At 41.7% G+C, this 13,687-nt stretch overlaps 1 protein-coding gene across 1 annotated transcript in view; it reads right to left on the bottom strand.

Annotated features, from left to right (window-relative positions):
- The window catches only part of SH3YL1 (SH3 and SYLF domain containing 1), a 46,664-nt gene that overhangs the window by 21,952 nt on the left and 11,025 nt on the right, over positions 1-13,687 (bottom strand). Inside the window, exons 2-4 of the mRNA XM_079941486.1 lie at positions 8,228-8,338; positions 5,213-5,326; positions 2,476-2,540 (exon numbers count right to left, since the gene is read on the bottom strand). Coding sequence (XP_079797612.1) covers positions 2,476-2,540; positions 5,213-5,326; positions 8,228-8,338 — 290 coding nt within the window. The remainder of the gene's footprint in view (positions 1-2,475; positions 2,541-5,212; positions 5,327-8,227; positions 8,339-13,687) is intronic.

Here is a 13,687-nt window from a genome sequence, read left to right as displayed (position 1 = left end):
CGTGTAATGAAGGGGTCGCCACCTGGGGGAGGCAGCAGGGGGGCGGAAGCTCGCAGGGGGTCCTGGGCCCAGGAGAGGGGTCTGGTCCCACCACGGGGGGCGCTGCAGTCCCCTCCAGCCCTGCCACCACACACCACACCCACGTGCTGCCAGGTGGCGAGAGCAGCTGACCCCAAACGCCAGCCCCCTTGCCTCTGTCGTAAGACCTGCCTTCCCCTCCTGTCATCAGACCAGGGCAAGTTTACCTGGAACCACGGCCTTGCTTGGACCCTTCCTCTTCTCTGTCCTGCTTCCCTTAGCCCCTTATAGGTTCCCCCCCACCCAGAACATTTGCTCAGTAAGTCACGTGCACCACGAGCCCTGTCTCAGGCTCTGGCTCCAGTGAAACCAATTAGAGACAACCACACACCACCTCCGCAAGATGCTCAGCATCTCCGTGCGTTGAAAATAACCACATGCGCCCCACCTACCTCACCCGTGCCCTGAAATCCACGGCGTGTTACACGGGTGGGAGTTACGGTTAGAGCCAGCTGGGGCACTAGAAGCGAGGAGACCCACCCAAGCGCCCACGGAAGCCAGAGGCCTCCCTCTGAGTGGCCAGCCTGTCATTCTCCGGCTGGCGGAGTCACATAACTCAGTTATCTACACAATGACGGCAGCGACAGCCACTCAGCATGGCTACGGCATGGAAATGATTCTATGAGAGTACGTGTGAGAGTTTTATGAGAATGTTAGCCATTATTGCTAATTATTCCATTCCAAAACAGAAGGGCAGATACTTAAGTTATTCAACAAACATTTAATAGTTTGAACCGATGATGGCAGTGCTTTAAAGAAACATTTATTTTGGGTGTCTACTTGTGCTTGACACTTGGCCAGTCTGAGGGCACAGGTATGAAGGACTCACAACCTAGGTAAGGGCCGGGCAAGAAAACCTCCAGACTGGCGCATGCGCCGAGCGCCCCATCCCACTAGGAGCAAGCGTCTGGCGGAAGAAGAACGCCAGAGAGGAGCTCGGGCAGCCTGGGGGGCTGCAGACTCGAGGGCATGGGTCCCGCTGCCTGAGGTGGCCACGGGCCTGCTGCACTTCATTGGAACTGGAGCTGGGGCGACAAGAGCATCCAGACGCAGGAGCTCCGCGGGCGCATGGCCGCCAACCCCCAAGCTCCCTCGCTCATCCTGGGTCAGAGCTGCACCCCGAAGGTAACTGCATGTTTCTGGCCAGGTCTGAGATGCTTCCTGGGGAACCAGCACGGCCTCTCGTTAGCACTGAAAAGTGACCGACAGCTCTAACCTTACGGCTACGCTCAGGGAAGCAAAGCCAGGTCCTATCGAAGAGGCACAAACTCCTAGGACAGTCTTCTAATCTCTACTTGAAGAGGATATTTTTAAAAGTTAATACTTATCTTCCATGTACAGTATTTAAATGGAATTCCAGAGTTAATTTCTACTCAACCATGAGGGTAAGTGGCATTCAAAGTTTCCACAAACGGCAAATACAAGCAAATGCTCTTTGAGATGGAGCCCCAAAGCCTGGGGTCAGCGGGCAGTGATGAGGGACACCTGGGTACAGCACCAGGACGTGTGAGCAGGGGTGCACAACAGATGCTGAAAATACGCTTTCCACACGAGTGCGATGTTTCTGAAGGCCATGATTTGGTTGAATATACAACCAAAAGGCAGTCATGTTAGCAAAACTAAAACATGTTCCTCTTTTTATATCACAAATCTATGCAGCAGCAAGTAAAGGTCAAATAAAAATGAAAGTCAGTAGTGGAAACACTTCCTCCTAATAAGGCCAAGGGCATTTAAAACTACGGCAACAGAGCAAATTCATAAAAGGGTAGTTCAGGAAGAAACTGACTGAAATTTCAGAAGAAAATGATTTGGGAATATCAGGAGATTTGATTTACCAAATCACTTAGCAATAAAGCAGCAGACGAAAGCTTGATATCATGTAGATGCTCCCTGTGGGAGAGACCTCTGTAAGCAAGTGTGTGCTGGTATAATTTCTAGTCCATTTGATAGAAACCATAGTCATTAGCAGCAAAGTTGTAAAATGAAACAATACAAAGTCAACCTTTACTTAAAAAATTGGAAGTAGTTTGAACATCAGGGATACCAAACTGGATTTTGCCACAAATGTTGATACATGGCATTGAGCTGTTTGCACCCATGACTCTGCAATCAGAAGCCATAAACTGCCAGTTGTAGTTTTCAGGTCTGAGAACAAGTGTTCTGCAGATGTGCTAACGATGGAAACAGATGAGATGGTAAATGAAAGAAACTCTACTCTCAATGAAGGCGAAGGAGAAAAATGATAAACATTACACAGCTTCAGGTAGAGAGTCAAGAAAATAAAAGGGAACGATTTCCATAGGTGGTTAAACGAGAACAGTAGGAGATCACTCGACTTTCACGTAGCAGTTGCTTTTAGAGAATAGGGTAGTCGTATGTAGACACGTCACCACTCACCTCTATTCCTAGTTCAAATCCTCCACCAAGCCCAGCTATCCCGATGGCCGAAGGTGCAGACCATTCTAATAAAAACAAACAAACATTACTCTAATATTAAAACTCCTTGGCACATAAATATGGGGAGGAAAAATGCTAAAATATGAATTAATAGTGTTTCTTCTTAAAGTAATGAGATTTTGGCATTTTTGACTATGTTTTTAAATGTTCTTTAATAAATATATATAATTTTTTTTTTTTTTTTTTTTTTTTTGCGGTACTCGGGCCTCTCACTGTTGTGGCCTCTCCCGTTGCGGAGCACAGGCTCCGGACATGCAGCCTCAGCAGCCATGGCTCACGGGCCCAGCCGCTCCGCGGCACGTGGGATCTTCCCAGACTGGGGCACGAACCCGCGTCCCCTGCATCGGCAGGCGGACTCTCAACCACTGCACCACCAGGGAAGCCCTATAATTTTTTAAGTTAAAAAGGTTTGAAAGGTGTTAGTTGTTCATTATGAGCCTCATAGACTCACAAGTCTATGTTTTCTAATCTTTCCCTACAAACATGCATAATACCAAACTATTGAATTCTCACCAATTAAACACACATAGCATTTGATCATTTCAACCGTCAGTATTCCTAATGTTTTACAAAATAATTGAACTGGAATTCCAGTCTTTTGTTAGCATTTTATCATAGATATAAGAGAGCAAATGGATTCAAAAGAGCTTATTATAATCGCTTCTAAGGGTAACATAATACTAAACCGTTTCTATTGTAAATCCTGGAGGGCAAAAACTGCTTTGACACCCTTTGTGCCTAGTAGAAGCACAAGAAATAGGTTATAAATTCAAGACTATTAAAATTCTAACAAGATACACATCCTTACATTTGGAAACTAAGTACAATAACTCCATTTGCCACGATATGGTACATTTCAGGATTATCGCGTGCCTAGCTTTCCTGATCTGGACACAGTTGTGCTAAACAGGTCTAGAAAGAATAACTGGGGGTGGGGGGAGTCTAGATGGAGCACGTTCTGAAGATGCCCAATGTTTCTTGCTACCATGTATTCCAGATGACAGGCTAGTGCTTGAATATACCCAGAACTCATCTATCTGGGCTTAGAGGGGTTTTGATTACAGAAATTAATGTCTCATAATCTCAAAGTTATTTTCCACTTCCTATGTTAGGGACTGTCCCTGTTTAAAAACTGCCCACCTGGGCTTCCCTGGTGGCGCAGTGGTTGGGAGTCTGCCTCCTAATGCAGGGGACACGGGTTCAAGCCCTGGTCTGGGAGGATCCCATATGCCGCAGAGCGGCTGGGCCCGTGCGCCACAACTACTGAGCCTGCGCGTCTGGAGCCTGTGCTCCGCAACAAGAGAGGCCGCGATAGTGAGAGGCCCGCGCACTGCGATGAAGAGTGGCCACCGCTTGCCACAGCTAGAGAAAGCCCTCACACAGAAACGAAGACCCAACACAGCAAAAATAAATTAATTAATAAACCACCCCTAACATCTTAAAAAAAAAAAACTATTAAAAGTGATTAATTTCTAAAAGAAAAACAAACTGCCCACCTGGCCAAGGTCTGGGGATTTGCTGTGCCCCACTGGGCACATATTATATTACCCTCTGAAGAGTGACCAGCAGCTACTTGGGAAGATGGGAGACAGAAACTTAGGTATCTAAGTAGGAAGGTCCACCCGAGGTTCTGATAGGAGCCCCAGGTGTCAACGGCTCCTCCCCCTTTTCTGACGGTCACCGGTCCATGACCATTCGGACCTGCAGGGCTGGGGGCTCCTTGCAGATGCAGAGCCCATCTCACGGTGGACTCGATTTGAGTGTGCCTACTTGTCTGGTTGTACTTCTGGGAATCTGCCCACGAAAATTTGCGTAATGCTTCTTTTCTTGAGAAGAAGAGAATGTTGTCACTTTTTGTTTCGTAGCCAAGCCCAGAGCTATGAAATCTGAACCACCTCAGGGGCAAACTCTCATTTGCTGTAGGGACGCCTCACAGGGGACAACAAATCCTGCTGACTCAAGTTCCAGGGCTGTGCGCCCCCCAAATGCCGGGTGTATCTCCTGTCAGTGGATGGCCCGTGTTCTCCCTCAAAATAAAATTAAATTATCTACACTAAAAAGAGCTATTAACAGAAAAATGTGTTCAATTATATAACTGAACAGCAAATGTTAAATTCATATAAAAGCCTTTTAGTTGGCTATGACACACCCACACACACTTTAAATATTATATATGTTGGTTCTTGGGATTCAAGCAAACATATTTTGATGTCATGTCTGAAAAATCAAGTATTAGGTTTCGCCCCAGAAAGTAAAACCAAATTATACTGATCTTGATATGATTCTGCCCTGGGGACATTCTTTAAAATGTTTCAGCTTTTAAGATCCCACACGGGAACAATGGGGGAGAAAAGCTTCCATAAAACAAAAGAAAGCAACTGAAGGTGAAGCTGAGGAATAGGAATGCGTATGTAACAACAGAAATACAGTGTCAATGTTTAGTATATGCTCCATGGGAGGACAACAAAGTGTGTAAAGACGGGGGCCCCATCTTCTGATATTCTGAGTCTCACGGGTCGGCTGACCACAGAGAAAACGGAGGGAGCGGCCCAAGGAAGGTAGTCCAGGCGGCACCGGAAAACCTGTCTCTCTCCCTACAAAACCTGTTTATAGTGGAAACAGAACAAAAAAGGGACAAGGATTCTCTGCCCCTCCCAGTGAAGGGAGGCTAGCTTACTTCCATCTGGAAGGCGTGCCAGCACGATCCCACTGCCACCTCTCGCTGTGACCAGAAACCCAGCTTTTATCGCAGACAGGACCACCAGGCCCTTGGCTTTGGCAATGACGTGTGCTGCAAAAGATGAAGACAGGTGAGCGCCCAGCAGGTGACAGCTCAGCAGGCCTGTGCACGCAGGTTTGCTTCCCAGGGACCAGGGCCTCCCTATAGCCTCAGCGGCACAGGGAACTGCGAGGAAACCGCCCCAGGACAGAGAAGCCTGAAGCCTTCGGTGGCCCTAACCCAACAGGGCAGGCGCTCAGAATCCTGCAATGGACACAAGAAATGAGACACTGGGATGAGACTGTACTGATATCTAGTAGCAGGACAAATAATTTGGAGATTTCAATTAATTTACAACATTATTTATAATTTTAAAAGTTACAAAAGTATCTTCAAAGAAATTAAGACCTACATAGTGTTAAGGAGAAACTTCAAAAGTGACTGACATGCAGTGTGCAGCAGGACGTTTGAACTTAGAGCCACATTGTTGAGTTCAGCTTCTATTAATATGAAAATCTGGATTCAAAACCAGGAAAATTAAATGATTTTGCCACTTAAAAACATTTTTTGACTTTATAAAGTGATCTGATCAGTATTCGAATAACACATAACTACCAGTGCACTGAAAATATAATTCAATTTACAAAATATTGGTTTATCCACATTTCAGGGAAGTTTGTTACACAAAAGGAAGGTTATTAACATAGGTACCCACTAAACACAGTGCCTTACTAGTCTGTGGATCTATTTACACAACAGTACATCTTTCAAATAACAAAGGAAGCCTAAACATTGGAAATTATTCTCGGATCCCAATGTTACTTTTAAGGTAGTTTAATTTACCATCATTTTAGTCAAATATTCTGTCAAGGAAGTCAAACCAGACAGTGTACTCAAATACACAAAAAAGGCTTTGTAGGTGTCCCTAGGAAACACTAAATTTCTAATACACTTATGCACACCATTTCAAAATTTAAATTAATAACAGACTCTCAGAGACGGTTCAACCAAGAGCACGAGGAGGGTAACACACAGACCATTCCTGGAGCTCTTGGTACTTGAACAAGGTTTAGAAGTAAGGCTCTCTTCTCTCGGACGGTCATCACCTAAGTGTGCCTTAGCTCGTGTTCTAAAGGGTGTGACACACGGTACTGATGCTGACAGCTTCATTATACATCAGGTAGGTTTGTTTATACAACACATGTTGGCAGAATAGCCTCACACGCCATTCTCAGTGCTGTTACAGTGAGTAGTGCCTCTCTTCAGAAACATTAGGTATAACAGAAGTATATTTTTAAAATGAACATAGTTCAAATGTCAGGTGTGTTTTTATATCTTATCCACCCTGATTCCGGGACATTAAAATACCAATAATCCCTGAATAATTGTCCAATTAGCTCTTCATTTGTAACGTAGGTGCACTGACTGCAGATTTACTCTCTAAACTGAGTTTCACTTAGTCTCAGAGCCCCTCACACCAGATGACCGTGAACTCACAGCCTAAGAAAGTCTAAAGGTCTGGGCATTTTGTTTTCAAATATTTTTTAGATTTTATCTCCTATCACGTAATACACCTCCCTAGCTTTAATGTACGCGTAATGGGCCCTCCCTACTCATCCCAAGGACAGACGAGGCTTGGTCATCTGGCAGCTGCGGCCTCCCTGGCTTCCATCAGACACACAGCCCGCACCCCTGCGGGCCTTCGCTCTTATGCAGGCTGCTGTGTAAACGGGTTTTCATTTTCTGAGCTACACCCAGTGAAAGGGAGTCGGGTGGCCTTTGACTGGAAGCAGAATAAAGGCAAGGCAGAATTTTGCTGGACAAAATCCACGAGAAATAATCCTAGCCTGCCATGTATGTAGATGCTGCTGTATGTTGAGAAGCGTCTTCTGTCTCCTGCTTCAGAAGACAGCTACAGAAAATTGCATTTTTCTGGCTGAATTTTCTTCAAGTGTTACACAGTGCTTCTCTAGCTTGTACGTGCATGTGACGCACTGGAGATCTCGTGAGAAATGCAGACTCTGACTCATCAGGCTGAAGTGGAGCCTGAGGCCCTGCGTTTCTAACAGGCTCCCAGGTGATGCCCAGATGTGGCCACCTGCCTTCAAGGAGCAAGGCTCTATGAAGCGCTGTTTTCTTAAGATGGGAGGAGTGGCTGGGCCAAAATAACGACACTTCGTATTATTACCATAACAACAACAAATTAGAAAGTTTTACAACCCTTAAAGGTCTGTTAAATAACTTCAGAAAATCTGGCTTAAGGAATTAAACTGGTTTCTCTAATGCAGGATGAGTTATTCACTAAGAGGGAGATCAGCCCGCAGCTGCCTGAGCTAGTCTGCGTGTGAGTGTCTGCATCAGACAGGTATTCTCTGAAACACCTTTAGAAATAACTGGTACTAGTAATGAACAGACAGTGGTTCCCAAAGGCTGGCCTCTGGACCAGGTCTTGCGTGGTCAGCCTGACTACAGGAGAATCACATTAGAGACGTGATAAAATCTCACTCCTGGCCACGCTGCTCCCAGGGTCTGATTCAGCAGGTCGGGGGGGAGTTTAGGAACTGCACTTTAATGACCCAGGGAATACAGATGTGTAGCCGTGCTGGGAATCATTGATTAGTCTTCTTAAACCACTATAAAGTATAACTATCTTATCTAGAAAGGAAAAACACAAAATTAAAATTTATTTATGAGATTAGCCGGTGAGTTTGCAAGATGAGTTTGCCAAAGTCCTCAGAAACTGAGGATAAGGACCTGTGAGTTTGGGGAACGTGCAGTGGAAACGGACACAGGGTACTTAGGGCCATGGGCCCTGCAGAGCGGAGGAGGAGAGGGGGCTGCCCAGGACACCAGCCGGGACGATGGGCCCAGAGGAGAAAGGTGGTCTGAGGACCTGTGTGAGTCAAGGGTTGCAAAGATAATTTAAGAAACAGAGCAGATGTAGAAGTGAAAGTATGTATTTCATTTACCTACCAGGAATGATCTTATCAGGTCCACTTCCGGAAGTTATTTCTGTGAATTCTCTTAGAATTTTAGCAGCCTTCTTTGCTTCAGATTTCAAATTGGAAGGTATAGGGTTATTCACTGAAAGATTAAAAAAATGATTTTAATGAAGAGATCTAAATAGAAGTTAGAAATTTGTTATAATTTCATTTTTTCATACACAATTAAGCATTATCAAATTGTATCCTACCAGACAAAGGAAATAAACTGAAAATCCTTATTTATTGATCATTTCATCTTTATTTTCCTACTAAATTAAATTCACTAAGATTGGGAAACCCTAAACTCTCAAAATCTCAGAAATTATAAAATCATGGAATTCTAAAGGATCTTAAAATCTGGTCCAGTCTCCCAATTATGTATCTTTTCCCTGTAATTCTTAACTCAGCACAATATTAACAAAAAATATTAAAATGTTAAGAATGAACAAAAGATGTATTTTACTACCGTCTATAACAGATAATACAAAATTTAATATATTTGACTATTTTGTTGAAAATGTTTGACCTGTCTGCACAGATTTTCCATATTAGTAAAATTCTAGTAGACTCAGGAATTGAGTGATTACTTCAGTTAATGAACATTTGCGTTTGTATAGCATTCTATGTTTTCAGCATTGGTTGGGTATTCATAAACTCAGAGGAAGGTTTATTCATCCTAGAGATGCTCACATAATCTTTCCAGCTCTGAAGTATGTGGGATGGACCATTCCTTTATCACAGGACAAGGAACCAGAAGAGTCAAAGAAATCGAGAGGCTTCAATATAAATCCTGCTGTTCTGACCATCAGATGAATTTTTCATTTCAAAGATTGTGTTTTCAGACCTGAAATTTCCATTGGTTGTTTTTCATTCTTTCCATTTCTATCCTCATTGTGTTTTTGTTGTTCTTTCAATCCTTGAGCATATTTTAAGAAGTGTTTTTATACCCTTGTCTGATGATTGCATCATCTCTGCCCTTTCTGGGTCTGTTTTTTGACTGACTTTTCTCCTAGTTATGGGTTATGTTTTACTGTTTCTGCCCATTGCTAGTGAAATTTGGTGGTTGCTAGAACTATGAACACCGCCATGTTGAGGATCTAGATCTTGTTGTCTTATTTAACAGTGTTGCTGCGTTTGTGCTGGCGCCAGGGAGTCACTTGCAGATCAGCTCAGCCTTTCCAAGGCTTGCTTTTATGTTTCGCTTGGAGTGTGTAGTCTTCGGTGCCAGGCCTGCAGTTACCATGTGACTCTGGGCTGTCTCCTGAACGTCCTCGGATGTGACACACTCTCTCCACTCGGCTGGTTGGAACTACTGCTCCCAACGCTGCATAAGCTCTGAGGACTGTTTGCCTCACAGCTTCCTGAGAGTCGTTCTTTGCCCTGCCCTGAAAGTGTCCCCTTCACACAATGCTTCCTGCGCAGCCAAGGACTGCAGATTTCTGGAGCTCTTTCCATCTCTGATTCGCTCTCCTCTGGGAATCTGCTCTGTAAACTCCAGTTGCTCAGCCTCTCCAAACTCAATTTGTCTCTCCCAGTCAGAAAGAACCCACGCCACGGTGGGCTTCCCTCCCTGTGCTGCAGCTTGGAAAGTGGTCCAGGCAGAAAAACGGGCAATTGTGGACTTCACCTCAATTTCCCCTCTCCTCTGGGATCCTAGACCCACTCGCCTGTCGTCCAACATGAAAACAGATGCTCCATATGTTTTCCCCAGTTTCTGGTTGTTTACGGCAAGTGGCAATTCCAGTACCAGTTTCTTTGTCATGAAGCTCTCAGTGTACTTTTGTTTTTTATGATGAGTAATATTGAATATCTTTCCATTTCTGTCAAATTTTTTTTTTATTTCTTGTCCATTTATAGAGGGTATTTCTCTGTTCCTTATTGATTTGTATATTAAGGGAATTAACCTTTTTTTCTAGAATACGAGTTACAAACATTGATTTCCTCTTTGCCATTTGTCTTTTCAATTTTCTTATGATGGTTTTTCTGCTTTTTAAAACATGAAATCAAATTCATATTCTCTTTTAAGTCTAACAAGTGTCTAACTACTAAACAAAGCAGTTCCCAAATTCATGTGGAAAAATAAGCAAGAAAAGCTAGAAGAAAATGTGTGAAAGAAGAAGAATGAAGGGGATAAGCTCTGGTTTAACATATTATAAAGCCTCAATAATTTACCTCTTAGTGATGTAAATACGGACAGAAAAATCAATTTGACAAAATAGAAAATTCAGGGCTTCCCTGGTGGCACTGTGGTTAAGAATCCACCTGCCAATGCAGGAGAAACAGGTTCGAGCCCTGGCCTGGGAAGATCCCACATGCTGCGGAGCAACTAAGCCCATGCACCATAACTACTGAGCCTGCACTCTAGAACCTGCAAGCCACAACTACTGAGCCCGCGTGCCACAACTACTGAAGCCCACGCACCTAGAGCCCGTGCTCCCAACGAGAAGCCACCACAATGAGAAGCCTGTGCACCGCAACGAAGAGCAGCCCTGACTCGCCACAACTAGAGAGTCTGCGCGCAGCAACGAAGACCCAACACAGCCAAAAAAAATTAAAAACTAAGTAAAATAAAATAAATATATATATAAATCCATTAAAAAAATTCAGAAATTGGCCCAAATATATAAATTAATTTAATATATGATAAATATTGCACCTGAAATCATTGTGGAAAAGCTGTTGTACACAATAAATAGTGGTCCTTTGGGGGAAAAAAGTCATCCACAGTTTCACATTACATAACAATAAACTCCAAATGCATTGATGATTTAAAATACCAAAAGTCAGGGCTTCCCTGGTGGTACAGTGGTTGAGAGTCCCCCTGCCGATGCAGGGGACACGGGTTTGTGCCCCGGTCCGGGAAGATCCCACAATGCCGTGGAGCGGCTGGGCCCGTGAGCCACGGCTGCTGGGCCTGCGCGTCCGGAGCCTGTGCTCGGTCCGCAACGGGAGAGGCCACAACAGTGAGAGGTCTGCATACCGCAAAAAAAGGAAAAAAGAAAAAAAAAAAAAAACCAAAAGTCAAACCATAAAAGAACCAGAAATTATGGGAGAATTACTTTTCAAATTCATAGTGCAAAAGGCCCAACTATGAGGAAAAATTGTTTTTTTCTTTTTTTGGCCGCACCACGTGGCATGTCGGATCCTAGTTCCCCGACCAGGGATTGAACCCATGCCCGCAGAACTGGAAGCATGGAGTCTTAACCACTGAACCGCCAGGGAAGTCCCTGAAAATTTTTCTATATTTTTTAAACCACCAGAAATTATGGCATAAGTGCATTGTAACAATAAAGGAAAAATATAGATACACAAATATTGAAGAAAAAAGGCATCCCTACTACTAATACTCACCAATACTACTGTCTGCATTTTAGTGTGTGCTTCAGTTGGTTCCTATTGCTGTAAGGAGATTATTTCCTTTTTTAGTTTTTAGTGATACCACTGTTCGATGGTAATTATCTTGAGAGAATCTTAGGAGTTGGAATTAATGACTGAAAAAAATAAAAAATGTCTAGCTTTTTATTCCATTATCAAATCACCTTCTAAAATTACTAACCAACCTTAGAACCACTGGGTATTACCATAAAAAATTCGTATTGTTACTGGGGAAGCTGGTCGAGGCAAAGTGTGCACATCAGAAAGGATGACAGATTTTTATTGTTTGTTTACATTTTGTTTTGCATATTTTCTGTTCATGTTCTTTGCTTATTTTTCTGGTACCATACTCCTTTTGTCTATAATTTTAATCATGTCACAAGTTTGTATCTCCGCTTCTTATTTTCATACTTTTATGTATAGTTTTTCAGTATTTGTTTTTATTTACATGGCAATATCTCTCTGAGCTTTCTACCATTATAACCTTTCTATTATTGTGACTAAAGGCCTTTAAAAAATTATACAAGTATTATTCTAAATTTTCTTCCTCCAGAGCTTTTATTTTACATTAAATATTTGACCCTCCTCAAACTTGCATTGGTATAGGATACGAAGTGAGAACCTAATATTTTAAAATTATACAACACAATTTATTGAATGATCCACAGCACTTAATTAAAAATGCTACCTTCATGACAAAAGCAAGAAAGGAATATTTATATATATATATATGTGTGTATATATATATATATATATATATATACTCATATATTTAAAAATATATGAGAGAGATGACATGGTAGATTAATAAATTATTCTGGGACTTTAGGTCATTCAAAGGAAAACAAAATAAAATTAGATTACAATATCACATCATACACACACAAAAAAATTCAATGTAATTGAACGCCTAAATATTAAAAGCAAAACTTAGTACTTTTAGAATAAAAAGAATAGGGAATATCTTTATGATTCGAGGATGGAGGAATGCTACAAACAAGGCACAACAATAACGGGAAACTACAGATACATTCAACTACATTAAAGTTTAAAAAGTTGTATCAACATATGTTTAAAAAATAAAAATATAAGCCACAGATTGGAAGATATTTGTCATAAACATAAGTGACAGAGATTTAGAATCCAGAATATATAAAGATCTTTTATTTTTTAATATAGAAATTTTAAATTTATTTATGTTTATTATGATTGATATGATTTATGGTTAATTGATTTATTATAATTACAAATCAATTTGAATTTTTCAATTTGTATTTCTATCATATCTTTAGTATCTTCTACTTTTTCGTTTGTTATTTAAAATTTAGGATTCTTCAAGTTGAATTCTTAAATCCTTCTTTAGTTCTGGACATTTTGCTTCTTCCATTTCTGTTTTTTTTTAATTTTTAATTTTTATTGGAGTATAGTTGATTTACAATGTTGTGTTAGTTTTCGGTGTACAGCAAAGTCAATCATATACATTGACTACATATAGCTACTCTTTTTTAGAGTCTTTTCCCATATAGGCCATTACAGAGTATCGAGTAGAGTTCCCTGTACTATACAGTAGGTGCTTATTAGTTATCTGTCTTATATATAGTAGTGTGTATATGTCAATCGCAATCTCCCAGTTTATCCCTCCCCCCCAACCCCTGGTAACCATAAGTTTGTTTTCTACATCTGTAACTTTTTCTGTTTTATAGATAAGTTCATTTGTACCCTTTTCTTAGATTCCACATATAAGTGATATCATATGTTTGTCTTTGTCTGACTCACTTCACTCAGTATGACAGTCTCTAAGTCCATCCATGTTGCTGCAAATAGCATGATTTCATTCTTTTTTATGGCTGAGTAATATTCCATTGTATATATGTACCACACCCAGAATATATACAGATCTTTTAATATCAATAAAAATACACTATAGAAAATGGGGCAAAGTGTTCAATTAGTTAATCCACAGAAGAGGAAACCTCCATGACCAATAAATATATGAAAAGTTGATCAAACTCCCTAGAAGCCAGGGACATGCAAAGCTAGACCATAATGCATTACTGTGTCTTGTCCTTTAGGT

This window comes from Stenella coeruleoalba, assembly GCF_951394435.1.
Source record: "Stenella coeruleoalba genome assembly, chromosome: 13".
Classification (NCBI taxonomy): Eukaryota; Metazoa; Chordata; class Mammalia; order Artiodactyla; family Delphinidae; genus Stenella; species Stenella coeruleoalba.
This window is presented reverse-complemented; position numbering and strand designations above follow the sequence as displayed.